Here is a 22,016-nt window from a genome sequence, read left to right on the forward strand (position 1 = left end):
ATTGTTAAGCTTTCTTGATATGGGCCCTGAGTCCGAATTTCGTACCATAAACATGCAAGTGTGAGCTGGTATGACAAAAAAAAAAAAATCCTTGAATCCTTAACTTACAAAGTAACAACACAGGCATTATTAAAGAAAGATCAAAGCAAATATGTTCTCGATTTTTAGTATTTTACCTTGTAAATGAGTCCTCGTGACTCAGTGAGACTAACCTGTATAAAGGTTAATAACAAAAATATAATTTACAGTCAGCCTCAGGCAGCTCTGACTTTTTTTTTTCCTCGTGCAACGGAACTCGTGAAGAATCAAAATCATTTCACAATAAGAGTCAAAGAAATCGTTAATTTCAAAAACACTCTTTCCAAACATCTAAAACTTTAAAAAATAGTTTAAATAAGTATATTATTATTCGATAAAACTCAAATTTCAGCATCTATTAGTCAAAATTATAAAATGATTTAGACGTCAACACCGTTTGAGAATTAATTTTGAAGGATCGAAATAAGTGTTTCCGCTTTTCTGTCTAGTTCAAATACATTTTTTCTCCGTAATTGTACCCAGTAACAAAACAAATACAATAGGGTTTGGGAGCACAAATATAACAAATACAAGCCTGAAGTTTTTATTGAATATTTAGACTTTAAAAAAAAAAAAAAAACATTACGACTTTGTTGTCAACATTTTGACTTTAATCTTAAATCGAAAAACTAACCACAGACATAAAGTCTTTCTCTTCAGTGGTTTAATTTTTTACTTCTGAGTGGCCCTAAGACTCAGTCCCATCCACTTTGACAAATATTGACAACATTAAAAATATATATAAGTTAAACCCGTAATTCTACTACTGGTAAATCTATAATATCCCAGAAGCAGTGAACACACCTATACGTGACAAATGCGCCTTGTGTCCCGCTCACCTTACGTAGAAACATTGTCTTCTCTGATTGGCTGTTTTGAAAAGTAACGGGTCAGCTGATTGGTGAATTTTGAACCGTTCAGCACAGCGTGAGCGGACAATTCAAAAGAATTCGTCAGCATTCCAACAGCGACTGAGAGAGTTCGTTGGATGTGCAAGGACACAGAATAAGGTATTTATTCTTCTTTCCCAAACTAAATGACAGATTAAGTACGTTGATAGAAAATATGTGGACTATGCCGTCTGATCACAAAGACCGCACGTTGTTTTAAAACCGAGAGTTTTCGTTGGGTTTGCAAACGGCAGACACCTTTCTGGTTGACAAATGTTTGATCTCTCATGATTCAACATACGTTTAAGAAGCAGATTGTTCGACAAGAACTAGTTCTAAACCACTATGTTCGTTTGAGTTAACACTACAATTGAACAATGTTTTAGCGCAGTTTGTGGGCTCTCGGTCTCGCTAGCTTCTCGGTGCTGTTGGTGTAAAATGGCTGCTTGAACGTGATTTCATCCATTCCACCTTTATTTAAACAGGTTAATCCCATTGAGCCTCGAGGACTCATTTACAAGAGAGACCTGATTTCAACAAAGAGTGATGACAACTGGACAACAGCTACAACAATAGACAGTTATAAAATGGCATACAGATAAAAAAAAAATTACAAAGAAGATGGCCACAAAAAGTAACAAAAACAACTAGATTATACAGTGATGAGACAGTTTTACTGACAATGAAATGGATCAAACTGATACTTTAAGAGGAGAAAAGTTTACTGGAGGTTGAAAATTCACTCAAATGCTCATCTTTTCCCATTTCTCTTTTAGGCAGCGATGGATGATTACGTGAAAATAGAGAAAATTGGAGAAGGTTGGTGTTATTGTGATTGATCAGTGTTTAAAAAGCACTACAAATGCTCTATGCTTTAAGCTATTCCAGAATTTGTCTTGTGTGTTTTCCAGTTTTTTTTTCTTCCCCAACACATCTCATTTTTTGTGTAAAGCTGTCTGACATCAATTCATAATTAAATTACCATGAAATTTGTTACGCAGGTGCCAAATACCTTTGGCTCAGTGGATAAACACATGGACTGCATTGTGACACTGGTGGCTCCATCCCTCTGTTCCTGCTTGCACTTTGACTAAATGCTATTTTTCTCTCAAACCCTTTTTCTCAGGTACTTATGGGGTTGTGTATAAGGGCAGACACAAGGCCACAGGGCAGATTGTGGCCATGAAGAAGATTCGTCTGGAGAGCGAGGAGGAGGGTGTTCCCAGCACCGCTGTCAGAGAGGTGTCTCTGCTCCAGGAGCTCAAACATCCCAACGTTGTACGGTATGCTGCTCGGTTATGAACTGATGGGTGTCTTACTGTGCAGAACGTTTCTAAACCTGACAAGTTCAAATAAAGTTGTTAGAAACTATTGGACTTTGGGCATTATTTAAAGGCATTTATTGAAAAATGTGAATATTTATTTGCTGAAAATTTTACATTGTGGGAAATTTTAAGAGCTGTGGCAGATACAGATTATTTCTTTATGTTTTAGCTTCTTCTCTTGCTGTGAGTAATGCACCCGTTCACTTTTATGTTTTGATGAAACGTTTGTTTAAAAAACGGTTAAAAAAAAAGAAGAACTTTTGATATCATTTATGATCCTTTAAACCAGCTACAAATGTTGGTTTGGCATTTGAGTCACGCTTCTATGTCTTTAAAATTAGATGATTAAAAAAAAGATTAAATGTTTTTAATCTGACAATATAGCTGGATTGTGCTTTCACAGCGATCATGCAAATGATAAAACATGGCGTTAAAGTGGACATTTGATGGACTGGTGACGTGTCCAAAGTGAATGTTCTTTCAGAAAAGTAGGTGACCAAGAAAAAGCGAAATGAGTAAATCAGAGTGTCATTGCTGCACAGCAATGACACTCTGATTCCCATCTGAAATCCACAACCATCTTCTTCACATTGATGTGAGGTTGTTCTTCCTGCACCACATATTGTAAAGTTTGCTCTAGATATTGTAAAGGTTTAAAAGAATGACATTTGTTGGAACAATTATCAAATTTTATAATGGAATTTATTTTATGGTGGTAATGATCCATTTTGGAAGTAGGTTTGCTTAAAAAAATAAAAGTCCAATGGGTCATTTTCCAAAACCAATTCCTTTGGAAGTTGATCAATTTTAGTTTCGTACAGCATTAAACTAGCCAGAAGCTCCTCAGAAATGGTTTTATCCAAACTGAGATTTAAAAAGAAACTGTCTACAACAGGTAATAAGGAAAAGACAAGATGGAATAGAGGCAGGGCAGCCGACTCGGGACCCGAAAGTCCCAGGTTTGAACCCCAGCCATTCCCACATGTCGTGTCAGTCTCTGAGCAAGTCACCTAATCCCAAATTCCTCCCCGGGTGCTTGCATAGCTGCCCACTGCTCCACCTGGGTGTATCCCAGGTGCGATGGGTTAAATGCAGAGAACCAATTTCATCTTTGTATGGGAACATACAATGATGACGACACATCAACGCACTTAATATAACTTCTCATAAGTTTCATAAACCCCACTAAAACTACTGGATTGTCCTTCAAGTCTTTGTCTGTGCACAGACCTAAAGTAAAAACTGCAGAGATTTTTAAAGTTTTTATATTTTTCAATTGTGTTCACCAAGCTCTAGTAACCATGTTTGGCACATAAAATTTCCAAAGAGCTACTATTTTCAGCAAAGCACTGCAAGCTGTATGAACAGTGTTGTCTTCCCTTGTTCGTGTGTATGCCAGACTCTTGGATGTCCTGATGCAGGAGTCTCGTCTTTACCTCATCTTTGAGTTCCTGTCCATGGACCTGAAGAAGTACCTGGACTCCATCCCCTCTGGGCAATACATGGACCCCATGCTGGTCAAGGTAATTTGGTCATCTAAATCTTGGATGGTGTTTACATACGTCTTCTTTGGATAGAGCTTTAATCAGCATTTGTGTGTGGCTCATTTATAAAACCGTACAATAAAGGGGGCACAAACTAGCAGTTGAATCAACTAGAGGGTTGTAGGACGTCTTGCAAGTTTTACATTTTCACATCAACTAGTCGCAGTCATGTGATTGCTGGCTACAAAATGGATTCTTCTAAGCAGATGGAAGGTGAGGAGCAGGCCAAGACTTGGCAAACGGGTAGAAATTCATCAACAGTGTGGAAGTGTGTTTCACTAAAGGTGACTGGTTCAACTACAGAGTGAACTTTATTTAATCCACCACCTCCCGCCCCTCTTTTTAGTTTTTTTTACGGGCCATTCTAAAATATGCACATTTCTTTCACTTTTGCAGCTAATGGTTTTGGTTTTCCTGTGACTTATTTGCAGTATGATAAATGGTAGGAGCATAAATATACGCTCCCCATGTTTTGCTCTCTTTTTTTTTCTTGTTCTGCATAAATGTTTTTTCTGTGAATATGGGTAATATGGTGTCTTGAGTTCCTATGATGTCACAGCAGCTGGTCGATGACTCAACTTTTATCATGTTGACGTCGACTTAAAAAAAGGGGGGAAATATATATTTATCATACAAACCAGTCTGTCTACTTCCATGACCATACTGTGGTTATTATTATTATTATTATTATTATTATTATTATTATATATATATTTTTTGTAGAGCTACCTTTACCAGATATTGGAGGGAATTTATTTCTGCCACTGTCGTCGAGTCCTACATCGTGACTTAAAACCCCAGAACCTTCTGATCGACAACAAAGGAGCTATAAAGCTGGCAGACTTCGGCTTGGCTCGTGCCTTCGGTGTTCCTGTCAGGGTCTACACACACGAGGTGGGAACTCTTTCACCCACATCTTATGAATCCTAACTTGAATACAATCATCTCTTAAAACATTGTTTTATTAAAGCCTGCTGTGCTCTCAGGTTGTAACGCTTTGGTATCGGGCTCCAGAAGTCCTCCTGGGCTCCCCCAGATATTCAACTCCTGTGGATATTTGGAGCACTGGAACTATTTTTGCTGAGCTCGCCACCAAGAAGCCCCTTTTCCATGGAGACTCTGAAATAGACCAGCTCTTCAGGATTTTCAGGTGAACACATCCGAAATTTAATTTAACTAGATGATCTTCTGTTTTTGAACTCTAAATGGCAGCTAAAGCTTATGTAGATGTGTGAAAATAAATTTTTACACAAGATTTGTAAATCGTATAATAGATGGTGCTGTTCAGATTTATAGGAAGCTGAACAAAAGTTTTAAACTACTTCTGCTGATAAGCTGCAACAGGTCTGTGCTGGATGTTCAAAGTGATAATCTTCAATTAAGATCAACTTTTTATACAAAATGCCACTTCAAAATGGGTTGAAAGTTGCTTTTTAAATTTAGTTTGAACTGGTTTGTGTACACTTAAACTTTTCCAGGGGAACAACTAGTCAGGCTGCTGAGCAAAGTTTCTCCAGTCAAATCTAAAAAGAGTTGCTTCTTCACACTTTAGGCCAGCACTAGTCACTATTATACAAACAGGTAGTTGATCCAGCACAAACTGGTTCAGTTTTTATAGCTCCAATCTTAAACTTTTTGGGGTTTTTAATGGCAGAGTCCTCTGCCATTAAAAACTCAAATTTATAGTCGCCATAAATATTCCCTGCATTATTCTCAGACCCATAGTCATTCATTCAATCTTTATTTATACAAGTTGCTCTCATTGAGCCTCGAGGACTCCTTTACAAGAGAGACCCATTTTAACAATAAACGATGACAACAGTAGACGCAACAGCTAGATTATATCATTAACATTTTAATCAATGAATTACAATTTTACAATAGTTGTCAGGCTACAATCAACTCAGTTATCAGGTACTTGGTTGCCATAAAAAACTACAAATACAACAATTATATTCAGTTCTCTCTTGTAAATGAGTCCTCGTGGCTCAATGGGACGAACCTGTTTAAATAAAGTTTGAATTAATATCTTCTATAGAAATCAAGAATTCATCCAGACGATCTAAGGTAAGCTGGAGCAGATCTGAACTGCTGCATGGAGGACAAGGTGGAGCATTATCCTGCAGAGAACATCAGAAACAGCTTTATAACAGGAGCTACTCTGATCTTTTTTTAACGTGTGTAACGTTATAAAACACTGATATGGCTATATTGATCACTGTATTGCATATACATTTTTTTTCTAACAAATATGTGTTTGCAGTCTCGTTTCCTTCTAAAATTTAATGATAAATGTATCAGCCGCTTCTAAAAATGCTTTGATAAAATGCATAGTCTGTGAAATAATCAGTAATCGGTTAAGTAATCAGTTCGTTACTGCTCAGTAATTACTGAAAGACATCAGGTAAAGTAAGAAAAGTCGATTTTTGTGTTATGTTGCGCCAGCAGCTGCTCAAACTGACTGACAGCGATGAGCTGTTTGGAACTACTGGGAGCTGCATGAACCACGTGACCGCGTATCGGCGAGTTCAAAGAGTGTCGCAACTCTCTCTTTACAGGGCTCTGAACCCAACGTGTGTGCCAACGCAAATCTTTTCCTCTAACATACGAAAAAACCTACGTTTCCCCCCATCGTGTCCATGTAAATAGGGCCTCAGATTTCCACTTTCAAAAACGTATAATGCAACTTTAAGACTGATTCCCAGCCAGTTTTCACACCTGATGGTAACAGAGGGGCCTCATCTGTGAATTGGAAGTAACAAAGACCTTAAGAAAACCCTACTGTTAAGGTGTGATTTGCCAATCTACATATATGTGTGTGTGTTTTATCTCACTCAGCCTTATAACCTAAACCCCTCACTCTCTGCTCTTTGAATTGAGAAAGCTCCTCGGATGAGGAACGAAACGTCTTCTGTTACAAATAAAGTCCAGTTGTTTTTGTATTGAATGTTTTTTGAATTTATCATGTCCTGGATGACTGAGAATCTTCACCAGCATCCTGATCTTTATATTTTAATAGAAATCTTACATTTTCCTCTACATAAAACTTGGTAAAAGATTAAAGTTTTCCAGAATAATTTGGAATACATCAAAACTACATGACAGAAGTGACGCTGTATTCTCTTAGTATGACAGATGGCAGTCCCTAAAGTAGAGCTTTTATTGTCCACTAAACTTAATAAAATTGTGTTGTCCCCAATGTTTAGTTAATATTGACAGGTAAATGTTTAATCAAAACTTTACATTAAAAAAAATAAATATTTCTTGCTCTTTCAGGACTCTGGGAACCCCTAACAATGAAGTGTGGCCTGATGTAGAGAGTCTGCCAGATTACAAAAACTCCTTCCCTAAATGGAAATCTGGCAACCTGTCATCATTGGTGAAAAACCTGGACAAGAACGGTCTGGACTTACTTGGGGTGAGAACTAAAGCTTTTCCTGACATGTAATTTGTTGTAACTTATCGGGAAGCTAAATTTTTTTGAGGGGGGGGGGGGGGATATTTGGTAACTTGAAATTGATAGCATGATGGAAGTGTTTTACAGTAGTCCCTCGATTATCGCTGGGGTTACTCCCACACACACGCAATGGGTGATAAACCAAGGCAGGAACACTATATAGTACATTTTATATATATTGTACAGTACTGCAAAGTTTTACTCACCAGCTCTGCAGACCTACCCTGCAGCAACAAAGTCCACCGCCCTGTCCAGGTTGATGTGCGCATGGATTAAATAATTGCCACACACACCAGGAGGTTAAGAAAATAAAGGCATTTTATTTATTCATCTAGTACTCATAAAGGGGCCGTTTACACGGCGCGTATTTTGAGTGCATCCGCAGCTTTCTCTCTGCGGTTCTGCTGATCATTTACACGACACCAGTGGCCCCCCTCTTTGAATCCAGAGGTTTCTGAATCCACCTTCCAGAGTGGGGGTTTTTCCTCTAACCCCCCCGCTGATAATGTAAACATCTCCCGCTAAGGCTTTGTGTTAAACCACATACGCACGCGCGGACCGACGCTATATTTCTATCAACATGGCAGCAGAAACACTGCTTTCTGAACTACGACTGATAGAATATATTTTAATCTCGTAGTTAATCTACGTCAGATTCCAGGTGCTGTGACCAACATCTGTGTTGGAAGAGGCACAATCTGATCCCTGTCTTGTGTGGGATTTCTCCTTCTGCCTGGCTCCTGAGCTAGTGGGGACGCTGTCTGCTCTGTGATACAGAGTCCTGATTACTCCTAACTTGTGCTCCAAGGAGCACAAGGAGGCTCTAGAGCAATGTGGATATCCTAACTGGGCCTTCCTGAAAGCAGAGAAGAAACCCAAACAGGACTCCAGTCAGCCAACAGGTGAAAAGGAGGAACCCAGACCAGTGGTCATTCCGTATGTTGAGAGAGTATCAGAGAAACTGAGACGTTTATTTTCTAAACAGAACGTCCCAGTGGCTTTTAAACCCCAAAATACATTACGTCAAAGACTGGTTCATCACAAAGATCCAGTCCCCCGGCACAAACAGAGTAACGTTGTGTATGCTGTTCAGTGTCAGGAGGGCTGTGATCAGTCTTACATCGGGGAAACTAAACAGCCACTGGCCAAAAGGATGGCCCAGCACAGAAGATCAACATCATCAGGCCAGGACTCTGCGGTCTACACTCATCTCCAGGCCAGTGGTCACTCTTTCAGGGATGAAGATGTTCACATCCTGGATAGAGAGGAACGATGGTTTGAGAGAGGAGTAAAGGAGGCCATCTTTGTGAAAAGAAACTGTCCATCATTAAACAGGGGTGGAGGCCTCCGGGTTCAACTGTCCCCCTCTTACACTGCTGTGATTGCTAGTATCACTCAGCCCTCTGTGAACAGTAAACAGCCATCGGTGTGCTAATGATCCATTGTTAGGCTGATGGTCCTTCTTGAGCATGTGATCAGCTGGTTTTGGTTGTCAGCAGCAAAACTGGTTGATCCACTCTGAGACGGTGCTATTTAAGAGACTGAGCTGAATACAGCACCTCAGACTGAGGAAGTCTCTCGGATGAGAGATGAAACGTTTCTACAATTTTTGTTTATTTGCTTTGTTTTGTTTTTTTGAATGTCCAGAGGACCAGATTTAACTTTTTTAGATTTTTCTACCTGGATTATTAAGCATGCATCAGGATATATTGCATGTTATTAAAGTTGAAAATGAAGACATTGGATTTAATTTTTATTTTATTTATTTATTCAGCACCACAAACTGTATGTCACACAAACACAGATAATTAAACTGAACACACGATTAAAAACAAGTTAACTGTAAACTACATTGATGAACTGGACTCTTCTTCCTCTGTTTTCATCCTGGATGTCCCACGTTGTTCATCTGGCTCGTTCAGGCTATCACTCCTTTGATTAATGCAACTTAAAACATTCAATGGATTGAATCAAAGAACTGAGGGGAATTTTAAATAAATAGTTCATCCAACATCTCTCTCTTCCACGTCCTCCTGCAGTGCATCTGGGCCGAGATGGGTTTACATGCATCCTTATGCATGTAAACCTAAAATTCGCAAATCTTTTTTCCTCTAATTAACATACGAAAAAACCTACGTTTCCCCCATCGTGTCCGTGTAAATGGGGCTAAAATCAACCCTTCCACCTAATCCTCACCCCAAACTAACAGAGGCCTACAGTAAAGATGAAATGAGTTCAAATTTTCTTCCCCCTGAGGCACACGCTCTATTCAGCCTCTTCTTGACTGCCTGGCTGACATCCGGGACTGGATGGCTTTAAACTTCTTAAGCTTCAATGAGAAGAAGTCTGAAGTCATGCTGTTCCATCCCAGTGGCTCACTCATGAACCATGACATTGACCTTTTCTCTCTAGCCCCGCTAGAGAAACAAAAGGTGACTAATCTGGGGGTGATAATGGACCCGTCCTTAAAACTCAACAGTCACGTAAACATGATGGTCAAATCCTGTTTTTTTCAGCTGAGACGGCTGTCTAAGCTGAAGCCTATACTCTCCAAAAAGAACCTTGAGACAGTGATCCACGCCTTCATAACTTCTAGGCTTGATTACTGCAATTCACTTCTGTTTGGAATCAGTCAGTCCTCCATTGCTCGTCTACAACTGGTCCAAAATGCTGCAGCCCGATTTTTAACTGGTACAGGCTATAGAGAGCACATCACGCCAGTTTTGGCCTCCCTGCACTGGCTACCCATTCACCTTTGGATCCATTTCAAAATTTTCATGTATGTTTTTAAATCACTGAACAGTTCCGCCCCATCCTATCTCACTGATCTTCTGCAGCCATATGTCCCACCGCGCTCTCTGAGGTCAGCAGACCAGATGCTTCTCTCAGTCCCAGAAACCCGTCGTAAGCTCAGAGGTGACAGGGCTTTCTCTGTTGCAGGTCCACGACTGTGGAATGAGTTGCCACTGAGTGTCCGGCAGGCTCCCACACTCTCAGTCTTTAAGTCTCGCTTGAAGACCCACTTCTATTCTCTTGCTTTTAACACGGTGTGATTTGTTTTGGTCCGGTCTGTTCTCTACTCTGTTGGCCATTTTAGTTAGCTTCTGCTGCTATTTGTATCTGTATTTCTATTTTATGTTTTCCTGTCTGCTGTGCATGTTTGGTTCTTTTGTACAGCACTTTGGTTGGCCTTGTTGCTGTTTTAAGTGCTATATAAATAAATTGGTATGGTATGGTACTTAGCTCACACTGCTGGCGAGACCCCTCCCCAGGGTCTAAGCTTGTGATGTTATTCAACACCCTGAGAACTGACCTAGCTGGACAACAATCGGACATTTTGGGTTGGCTCCATGCCAGATCAGGGCAGCTAACAGAAGCAGGAGAGCAATGTGGTGACTGCACCCAGCCTCCCCTCCTGTCCTGACACAGGAACACCTAACCACCTCTTACTGTCCGTCGCTGGCAGCCCTAAATGACTGCGAACACCACCCTCCCTCCAAAAGGGTGCTGCCACAAGAGGATGACATGGGAGTGGATTTTCACTTCTGTCCTGGCCCCACAGAAAAAAATCCTGTCCTGGGCCAGAGTAAAAAATAACTCTTGTCCTGTCTCACTCCTGTAACATGACTCCCACTCCTGTACCACTCCCATTTTTTTCTCTTCCATTTATTCTATAGGAAATTCATATAATTTGATTTGATCTTCTACCCATTCCTTTTTAAAAGACTGTGTTCTTCAGTTTTATTTCAAGAGATATGGCGACAGGAACAGTTAATCTGTGGTGAAATAGAGACATTTATTGCCCCAAACAAAAACCTTCACTAAAGCTCACAAAACATACTACATGGCCTGTAGTCCCTATATAAAAAGCTTTGCAAGCTCAATAATCCAGGTAGATGGCAATAAAAATGGTTAAAACATGTAATTTGGACCAGTTTCTTTATATGAAAATGTGACATGTGTGGTTCCTATAGTTTTTCTATGGAGGATCAGCTGCTGAGTGCCTGTTTCTAGCTCTTTTGGAGGTCAGTAAAACAGTATATGGATCACACCATGAACCCAAACATGACAATCATTTCCTTTTAAACAGTTACATTACTTTCTGGTTTCAAATTGCTTCAACAAAAAAACAACAAAAAAAGAAAAGAAAAAAATGTACCAACAAGACAATTTGACAAATAAAAATGCTTAAAGGCATTCTTGTACATTGGACGACGTCCTCAAGAAGTTCAGTCTATGTGGTTGAGGTAACGAGGTAACAAGCTCGTTTGGGCGAAGCATGATGTCGTGCATCTTACCAGACTTCAGAGCATCATTTACACACTGGATCATTACAGGTCTGGTGTTCCAGACTGAAGGTTTATTGAAAGAAATCTACACAATAGCAGCACCTGTCCAAAGTATTTATTTTTCGTCCTATTGGTTGGTTCCCGCTCCTGTCTGGTCCTGTGAACTTTTTGTCCTGTCCCGTCCCAATCCTGTGAGTTATAATAAAGTTGACTCCTGTCTTGCCCGAATCCTGTGACCTGCAGGACTCCTGTAAAACATGTCATCCTCAACAGAGAAGCTCCCCTCAGCTGGAGACCATTTTCAATGTGCTGCTCCTCTGATGGCACACACCTGTCCCTGATTAGTCTCTGTCTCCTGAGTCTTGCCCAGACACATCACAATAATCAAAGGTGAAATGAGCCTTTTTGGTCAAATCTTGAAAGTTCTCTAATCTCAGGTGACCTGTTGGCACAGTCTGAATAAGTGAAGGACGGTTTGGCTACTGAATCAGTCTTCTGTGAAACTGGCTGAATCTACTGAATTGGAGCCATTTTGGGTTAGCTGCTGTGTTCATCTTGTACTGGGTTGACTTTTTTTTTTATGTCTGGTCAGTGTCATTAGATTGCACCCCGAGATAAAATGTAGACATTTAGCTGACAGACTCGTGCACTCATACTCGAGTAAAACGATGGCTGTGGGCATTAAGTGTTCTTGACCGACGGTCTTTTTATTTGAGTTGTGTTTTGTTTATTTTCAACGAGTCTGCTGGCTTCCTTAGAGAACTTTACCAATTGGCTCTTCTATATTTGTGAATGTTTCTGTAAAGTGCCCTGAGACGAACTGGCACTATATAAATAAATTGAATTGATTGCAGCAGATCAGTCATTATTCCCTGTAGTATTAACACTGCTCTTCTTGTTCCTGTGTTCTGTAGAAAATGTTGATTTATAATCCTCCAAAGAGAGTCTCAGCACGTGAGGCCATGAAACACCCTTACTTTGATGACCTGGACAAATCCACCCTGCCAGCTGCCACCATCAAGAACATCTAGTCTGGATTCTGACTGTTCATATCAACACATCCCTGTGAATCTGTAAATATGTCTGTGTGTTTGTGCGAAAATGTTTTTCAGACATTTAAAGTTTCAATACTTTTTTTCAAAACCTGCATTTTCTGTTTTGTTGTTCCCTTAAATCTGCAGATGTTTGAGCGGGGGCTGTAATGAAGCACGTTTTATCCCTGCAGCTCAGCATTTGTAACTTGTGCATATCTCATGTAGATGCACACAAGCTTGTATTGACAATTTAAAACAGTTTTTTTTTAATTGAAACCTCTACAGCCATATACCTGAACATGTACATTAAAAAGGATTTCTCTTAGTCTGTCTTTGTTAGTTTACTTGCTGTCTAAAGTTTCCTACCTCACTTGAGTGGTCTTAATGTTATGGTTCAGTGTGCCTCAGTTTTAGGGGTGGGGGGCACTTGAATAGCAGAAGGGTAAAATAGCTACATGGCCAAGAATAATTTATTTTCTATGTAAATTTATAAAAGGCTAGAGTTTGTCATTTATCACCAAATATTCATGTAAATTCATTCCACCTTTATTTAAACAGGTTAATCCCATTGAGCCTCTGACTCATTTACAAGAGAGACCTGATTTCAACAAAGAATGATGACAACAGCGACAACAATAGACGATTATTAAAAGTCATAAAATTATTTTATTTTTTTTACAACAAAGATGGCCCCCAAAAAAGTAACAAACTGCTAGATTATAAGGCGAATGTATAAAACTAAAAACAGGAACATGTCTGCATTGGGTCAGGTATTCTGTCAGACATTATCAATTCTAAACTGTTTTAATGAACACTTTATATCCTCTGGCTCCCTGTTCGAATCTACGCATCCTGAAATGTTATCTGCTGACCAAACTGATGAAAATCCACCCCCAACTCCGCATGTGCTAGACAAACGGGTCACAAACCGCTTTGACTTTGTATCAAGATCTCCCAGTGAGGTTCTAAATGCTCTAAAAACTCTTGACACACGCAAAGCAGCAGGACCTGACAACATAGAACCACTTTTCCTAAAACTAGCTGCAGATTTCATTGCTGAACCACTTTCATGTATTTTCAATCTCAGTCTAAATACAAATACAATACCCAAAATCTGGAAATCGGCTTATGTTCTCCCTCTGCTAAAAGGGGGTGAACCAACTAATGTCAACAACTACAGACCAATTTCTAAATTATGTATTCTTGCTAAACTGTTCGAAAGACTTGTCTGTGATCCGCTAACTGTTTTTCTACAATCAAATAATATTTTATCACAATTCCAGTCAGGATTCAGAAAACAGCACAGTACCGTAACTACAGTTCTTAAAGTATTAAATGACATCATACATGCCCTGGACTGCAAACAATACTGTGTTGCCCTATTTATAGACCTATCCAAGGCATTTGATACAGTTGATCACAGACTATTGACTAACATCCTGAAACACTCTGGTCTATCAAAACTAGCAGTCTCCTGGTTCACCAACTATCTAACTGACAGAACAGTCTGTCCATGTAACCGGATCTTCCTCTACGTTCCTAGATGTTGTGAAAGGGGTGCCACAGGGTTTTGTCTTGGGTCTCATTCTTTTCTCCTTATATATCAACGATCTATGCAGTGATCTGTCAAACGCCTCCCACCATTATTATGCAGATGACACTTATCATTTATTGCTGTTCATCCTCCCTCAGCCAAGCCTTCACCTCTCTTCAAGACGCTTTTAATATTATCCAGTCACGTCTACAAAAACTTAGACTGGTCCTAAATGCTGACAAAAGCAAGATCATGGTTTTATCCAACAGAAAGCAGCAACCAGAGAACCCACCTCAAATTGAAACCCAAGAGGGAAAACAAATAGAAATGGTCTCCACCTACAAATATCTAGGTTTCAACATTGACAATAAACTGTCATTTAAAATCCACATCTCCAAAATGGTCACTAAACTCAAACTGAAGCTAGGCTTCTACTTCAGAAATAAATCCTGCTTCTCATGTAAAGCCAGGAGAACATTAGTAGCTGCAACTTTCATGCCGATATTAGATTATGGTGACGTGCTGTACATGAGTGCTGCATCAAAATACCTACAGTCCTTAGACTCAGTTTATCATGGTTCCCTTCGATTCATTACTGATTCCAGTTATCGCACTCATCACTGTGAACTTTACGGCAAGTCTAGCTGGTCTTCTCTCAGCGCTCGCAGATACACTCACTGGATATCCTTCATCTATAAGACCCTTCTAAACCTAGTCCCGTCATACCTTACCTCCCTAATACAAACATCACACAATCATTACTCCCTGCGCTCTAATGATTTAATCCTGTCAGTTCCTCTGGTCAGAACTGAACTAGGAAAAAGAGCATTCAGCTTCGCCGTCCCCTCAGCCTGGAACAACTTACAGATTTGAAACTATCAACGCTCATCTCGCCTAGATCCTTCATGTCAACCGTAACAGATAATGTTAGCAAAAATCTGGACCATTGCAGATGTTTCTAAAACACTACTTATCAAATATACATGTCTTTGTTGACTTTTAACTCTATCTACTTAAACTGATGTCTGTTCTACATTTAATGTCTACAGAAGTCTGTCTTATCCTGATGGTTTCAAACTGTTAACATTTATTTATCGTGATAGTAGTTTCTTTTTTCTTTTGATAAATGCAAATGCTTATTGTCAATTACCCTGTGACGTGTGCTGATGACCACTTGACCAGGTCACCCTTGTGAAAGAGATCTCGATCTCAACGGGCTCTACCTGGTAAAATAAAGGTGATTGATTGATTGGTCCCTGCCAGGAGTCCAACAGATTCTTAAAGCCACTTAGAGGTCAAGGTGGAGAACTTCAGATCTTTTTGTAAGATATTCCAGGAAACAGGAGCGGAGTAGAAGGTCCTTTTGTCTAGTTCAGTTCTCATTGAGGGAACACTGCAGGTAATAATGTCCTGAGAGCGCACGCTGTAGCTGCACTCACGCAGAGACATGTAGGAGGAGATGTATGAAGGCAGCAGACCAAGAAGTGATTTAAAGATGAAAATGTACCAGTGAGAGAGTCTGCGTGAAGTTAATGATGTCCAGTTAACCAGTGAATACTGGGTGCAGTGGTGGGTACGATAATCACAGCCAGTTATGAATCTTAGTGCACCATGATGGACAGCATCCAACATCTGCAGGGTTCTTGTAGGAGCGTTCATGTAAATAATGTCACCGTAATCAATTGAGGGAAGGAAAGTCACAGATACAAAGCGTTTTCTAGCATTCAGTTAGACAGGATCTGTTTCTGAAAAAGAAACCCAGTTTAAGTTTCAGTTTCTTTACTAGGTTTTCCACATGGAGCTTAGAGAGATGCGAGTCGACCAAGATACCCAAATATTTATAGGAATCAACAAACTCAATGGGGACACCATTTGAGGATAAAATCAGAGGAAGAACTGCTGGGACCGACTTCCTGTTTGGAAAAAACCATCCCTTTGGTTTTGTCGGCATTTAAGATAAGTTTGAGGCGTAACAAATCTGACTGGATGTCAAATGCGGACTGCAAAAGCTGGAAAGCCTTAGCAACTGTTTTAGCTTGACAATAAACAACTGTGTCATCAGCATAGAAATGTATGGATGCTGTAATTACTGGGGGGTGCAGGGTTGGGCTGAATCCCTGAGAGCAGTAACATTATTATCAGACATTTTCTTGAATTTTTCATGACTGATGTGTATTACAGGAGTTGACAGTGTGACAATTAGCCCCTATAATTGAACCATGTGAAACAATAAAGACGCGATCATTCAGAACCCAAAATCAGTGAAAGTTGCAGTGATGGGCAGATCCAGGTGTATTAACAAGATTCAGTGACTCCAGATAGTCTGAGATCTGAAAATAATGACAATAATATGAATGGTGCAGAAAAGTTTCAGACCATAAAACGTCACAAATCAAATGGGCAAACAAACCCGACGAGGTGGCCCGACTGCAGTTTGAGTTGGGCTGAGTGGGGCTTCGGCCCCCCTGCGAAGATGGATGGATGCGCCCATGGGAAACAGAAGCTGGGTCCAGAATCAACAGGCAGAAACAGAATTTGCAGCAAATAACAGAGCGAGCTGCCAGAAAATCCTCCTGAAATGAAAGGCATGGTCCTAGCTCGTTTCAGGTCAACAACAGGGGCGTTTCAGGTCAACAGGGGACAACAACGTGATCCGGAATAAAATTTATTATTATCCAGGTGAGTTTGGATGGAGGCCTGCAGCAACTCCGATGCAAACCCCGAACTTCTCTTGAGCACCACAGCGCTGCTCCTCCGCTTCTCTGCACGTCACTTCCACACCTGACAGCACAAGAGGACACTCCCGGTGAAAAATGACGAGACTGACCGAAGAGGCTGAAGTCGTCACTGGTCCGATTCTGCTCCAGTCCAGCTTCGCCGCTCCACAGCACGAGAGGCTACCTCCAATGAACAATGAAGACACTGACCGAAGAGCCTGAAGTTGTCCCTGGCCTGGTTCTGCTCCAGTCCGGTTCCGGCGGTGCTTCAAAGCATCAGAGCGTCTCCTCCAGGCGAACACAGCGATTCCCCCAGAAATGGACCGTCCTTCATTTAAAGGTAACGAGCTGCTCACTGAAGCCGAGACTGGCTCTGTTGAAGACGAAGTCCCCCACAGCCAACTCGGTTCAGTTCTGGTCCTATTCAAGGACACAGGTACACTTCCCCCACACCAATGAAGACACCACGAGGGGCAGTCCAGCAGAAAGCCAGCGAAATACCACCCAGCAATTCTTGTCGGAACCAGGTAGAACCACAAGGTCCAGAAGAGAAGTTCATTGGGGCGGCTGTGGCTGAGTGGTTAGAGCAGTCGTCCTCCAATGCGAGAGTTGGGGGCTTGAATCCACCAGCAGTCACATGCCGAAGTGTCCCTGGGCAAGACACTGAACCCCTCATAGCCTCTCACGTGTGTCCCATCAGTGTATGAATGTGATAAATCACTGATTAGTCTCTTTAGAATGATTTGTTCAATCTTTGCAGAGATCTAGTAGAGTGATGTATGAATGGGTGAATGAGGCACAGATTGTAAAGAGCTTTGAGTGTCTTGATCAGATAGAAAGGTTCTATACAAGTACAGTCCATTTACCATTGAGGTTCAGAGAGAGAGCGAGAAAAAACACCGGACCTTGGTGCGACGACTCCCCAGCTCGAGGGGTCACCTGGCCGGCAGGGTGCGCTCAGAGTGACTGGTGGGGTGGGAGCGGCCGGTCCTGGACCGAAACAATTTTTTTGGACGGTCCCGTCTGGCTCTCTGAGTCACTGAACACAGAATTCGGTTGGAAGAGGACCAACTTTAGTCCGGTTCGAAAAACAGGTCAGTTTGATGATAAAAGACTGCAGAGAAGCCGGAGGGAGCTGCTGTCCATCAGCTTACCAGAACCAGAAATTAAAGTTTTATATAAAGTATATTTTGTGTGAAAACTTAAAGCCTGCAAAACAACCAAACGTTGTTGCATGGATGATGAAATTTCTGTAAAACAAATGTTGAGTAGGTTTCAGTTTAATAAAAATGATTTTTTTTTCTGTATCACATGAACAGATGCTGTTAAAATTACAGTGACAGATTATTTCTAGTAGTAACTGCCTCACCAAAACAGATTAAATTACTTTGGATAATCTATTCGACTCCCAAGTTATTGATGCTCCAAAAGGTGAAGTTTTGCTCCGTCTAATTGTCTTCATCATCCAGAAGGAACTCCTTGATCTCCTCCCTCATCAGAGACCTGGAGAACGTGAATCAGTTATTCCTGAAGTGGAAACAGAATAAATCTGTAAATGTGTCTCACCTCCTTCGCCTCTTCTGAGCCTCAGACAGGATGTATTGAGGAAGATGGTGAACTGATGACTGAAATAAAGGGACACATAAACATTTCAGAAATTAATCACTCGTTCATTGTGCAGGAAAAAACACATTTTAATATTTATACATTGAGACATAACCCCAGTTCTGACGGTGTCTCCCTCACCATGTCTCTGATGGTCAGCTGACAGCTGTAACACATCAGGCTCTTCACATCAAACGCCTCCATTTCTCTGGAAAACAACACCATGGCTGTTCAGACAGACAGATGGAATCCACATGTTTACAAGCTACTCCAGATGCAACTTCAGACACATCTGTATCAATATGAACACGTTTTGTTCCAGAAAATCAAAAAGTGAATCATTTGGTTTTATGTGTCAGGATACAAACAACTGAATAAATATGGTTCAGATAATCCCTGACGTGTTTTTATTCTTTTTGATTCCAGTCATGTTATCATTTTACATGCACTGAGATAAGAACAATATTAGGATTTATCAGGAGAAATATGTTTAGTGTATGTGTTATTACTTTGTGGTCTGTTTAATATTAGTTCATTTACTTAAATAAATAGCTAAATGTGATAAAACCGCCCACTGATAAAGGTTTGGAAGTCCTTCCTAAGCAATTCTGAAGGTCTTTCAAAGTGTTTCTTTGGTCTTTGGCTACTTTTCAAATTAATTTTCAGCCATTTTCAGAGGATATTTTTTTGTCATTTAGTTCAGACTTCGGAACAATTCAGTCTGTCAAAACACCTGAGAACTGCTGATCAACTTTCCAAAATCACAGCCAAGTCTGGCTCATTAGGAGCAACCTATAAAGTAAATTGTGTGGTTTAAAACTTCTGTGCAGTGCTGTATGAAAGTAATTTAATGTAATCTTTATAAATATGCAATACTTTAGAAAACATCTAAGAACGACAAAAATTTGTCATTTTCACCTTGATTCAAGTCCTCGTCACAAGGACAGAACAAAAACGTGAACTCCCTTTTTAACAAGAGCACAGAACCAGGCTCAGGAAGCGCGTGGGTGTTTGGTGGGTGTACCTGCAACGACTAGGTGGGGGTTGAGAATGGGACAGAGACAAAGCATAGGGCCATAGGGCCTGCTGCTGGGGTGGGGGTCATGCTTCCAGTCATGACTGCTTCTGAGCTAAAAGTACGGTGGCCCTAAGGTGTAAATGAACAACATTAGAAAAAACGGAATCGCATTAGAAAAAAACAGAACGACTTTTGAAAAAACAGAATTACATTAAGCCAAATAGGAAGTTTTTTTTTTTTTTTACTTTATTAACAGCATAAAACCAAACAACAGAACAATATACAGTACATCCTGATGCATGCTCAATCCAGGTATAAAAATCTACAAAAGTTAAGTCAGGTCCACTGGAGGCCTCCATGTTCAACTGTCCTCCTCTTAAGGCTCCAGTATACTGCCGCGTACGTCCGTTCACGCATACGTACACGTGTACTGTACGCAGAGGGTTCAGACTTCATACTCCAGCGTACACCCCGAGCAGCTGCAGAGCAGCTTCACAGACAAGGGGCGTTTACCTTCGGGACAAATTGAGGTCGCCGATTGGTCATTTGCTGACACGCCTACTGGATTGATTGACAGGTCAGAAATTTTTTTTTAAAAAGCGAGCGCTGGCAGCCTCCGCCACAGTGGTGTTCTGCATTTATATGTTGTTAATAAAAAGATCTAAAAAATAAGAAAAACAGGGAGCGCTGGCTCTACAGCCCACACATCAGACCAGCCCACCAGGAAATCTCCAGACCCTCCTGCAGCCACGCTGGACCTGAGTTTAATTCGCTCGTGACAAATTCCTCCATTTCTCACCATTGCAGTCATGGCATCAACGGAGGAGGAAGAGATCACTGCCTCTTGGCAAAAAAACGGAGGAGGAAGAGATCACTGCCTCTTGGCAAAAAAAACAAATGAAAAGGCCAGATCAGGGATGAAGAAGGGGAATTTAATACATTGGTGTCGCATACAAAACAGTCTGTCGCCAGGCAGTTTATTGTGCGACACGCGTATGCGGTCGTAAAAATTTGAGCTTTGCACGGACATGCCCTGGGGGGTACGCTCGTACCTCCGCGTACGTACATGCGTACCCCTGCGTATGGATGTACGCAGCAGTATACTGGGGGCTTTATAATGCTGTTATTGCTAGTATCACTCAGCCCCCTGTGGATAGCAAGCAGCCATCAGGGTGTTAATGATCCATTGTTAAGCTGATGGTCCTCCTTGATCATGTGAACAGCTAGTTTTAAATGTCAACAACAAACTGGTTTACCCACTATGAGAAGGTGCTATTTATAAGACTGAGCTGAATACAGCACCTCAGACTGAACAAGCCTTTCGGATGAAAGATGAAACGTTTCTACGATTTTATTTATTTATTGTTGTTGTTTTTTGAACATCCAGAGGACCTGACAACTTTTTTAGAATATACAGTACACACATATCTCTGATGCGTATGTACTGTATATTGTTCTGTTGTTCAGTTTTATGCTGTTAGTACAGTAAAAAAAAAAAAAAAAAAAAACTTCCCGCTTGGCTTAATGTAATTCTGTTTTTTCAAATGTTGTTCATTTACACCTTAGGGCCACCGTATAAAAGTACCAAACACTGGTCTCAGACCAGTGGTCTGTCCACGTCCCTTTGTGTTTGCTGCAGCCAGGTCCTACTCAAAAGCACCTGTCATTCAAACAAATATCACTTACTTATGAACAGAACAGCAGCCACTTCCTGAGCCCCCACAGTCCTCCCCTCCTGATGAGGAACAGCACTGCTCAGCAGAAAGAGTTGCTTCAGGCTTTACTGGACCTTTAAAACAAAATAAGAACACACGTTTGATTATAATTGTAAATTTTGCTGTAAACGTTGCAATTTTTTGTATAAAATAGCATGCCTGCAACTTATACAGTGAAGCAAGATATTTATGTTTTTCCCCATATTTATAACCAATTTTTGGCTGAGATCTGACCATTCATTCATGCTGACATGGAAAATATTGAACACTACCATTTTCAGCCACTAGAGGGCCCTCGACTAATATGGCAAGCCAAGTGTCTCATTAATAGGTAAAAGTGGGTATTAATGAGACACTTGGCTTGCCATACAAAGCCACTTTCGTCTCGCTCCAGAACTCCTGAAGCAAATGTCAAATCAGCTGCATTTTGCCGTGCCACCCAGGAGAAATGCAGCTGATTTGACCGTCAATGTTCATTTATTAAGAAAAAGTTCAACTGAGACACACCTTTACTAGTGTTGAGCAAACAAATTGTTTTTAGGTGCTTATCTTGTTAAATTTCGAAGAAATGCACAAGTCCTTTCTTTGCACGCTCCCACAGCTGCAAATCGATTTTTGAAATGCAGCTGATTTGACCGTCAAAGTTCATTTATTAAGAAAAAGTTAGACTGAGACACACCTTTACTATGATGTCAAGCAAACAAATAATTGTTTTTAGGTGTTAATCTTATTTAATTCTTGTTAAAGTCCTCCCGTGCAGGCTCCTGCGGCCACCATTTGACAGCCAATCGATTTTTTGGCACAACACCG

At 40.7% G+C, this 22,016-nt stretch overlaps 2 protein-coding genes across 2 annotated transcripts in view; one reads left to right on the top strand and one right to left on the bottom strand.

Moving 5' to 3' along the window:
- Positions 1–1,003: 1,003 nt before the first annotated feature.
- cdk1 (cyclin-dependent kinase 1) lies at positions 1,004–12,789 on the top strand. The gene is made up of 8 exons (XM_037688262.1): positions 1,004–1,088; positions 1,745–1,787; positions 2,095–2,251; positions 3,693–3,816; positions 4,561–4,731; positions 4,824–4,987; positions 7,114–7,255; positions 12,498–12,789. The coding sequence occupies exons 2-8, from the start codon at positions 1,751–1,753 to the stop codon at positions 12,612–12,614; spliced, it is 912 nt and encodes a 303-aa protein (XP_037544190.1). The 5' UTR covers positions 1,004–1,088; positions 1,745–1,750; the 3' UTR covers positions 12,615–12,789.
- Positions 12,790–18,194: 5,405 nt separating this feature from the next.
- ctu2 (cytosolic thiouridylase subunit 2 homolog (S. pombe)) overlaps positions 18,195–22,016 on the bottom strand; it is a 32,826-nt gene continuing 29,004 nt past the window's right edge. Inside the window, exons 7-10 of the mRNA XM_037674544.1 lie at positions 21,178–21,280; positions 18,615–18,681; positions 18,435–18,493; positions 18,195–18,371 (exon numbers count right to left, since the gene is read on the bottom strand). Of these exons, the coding sequence (XP_037530472.1) occupies positions 18,317–18,371; positions 18,435–18,493; positions 18,615–18,681; positions 21,178–21,280 (284 nt within the window). The 3' untranslated portion in view covers positions 18,195–18,316. The remainder of the gene's footprint in view (positions 18,372–18,434; positions 18,494–18,614; positions 18,682–21,177; positions 21,281–22,016) is intronic.

Source organism: Nematolebias whitei, chromosome 1 (genome assembly GCF_014905685.2).
Source record: "Nematolebias whitei isolate Nwh7 chromosome 1, NemWhi1, whole genome shotgun sequence".
NCBI classification, from domain to species: Eukaryota; Metazoa; Chordata; class Actinopteri; order Cyprinodontiformes; family Rivulidae; genus Nematolebias; species Nematolebias whitei.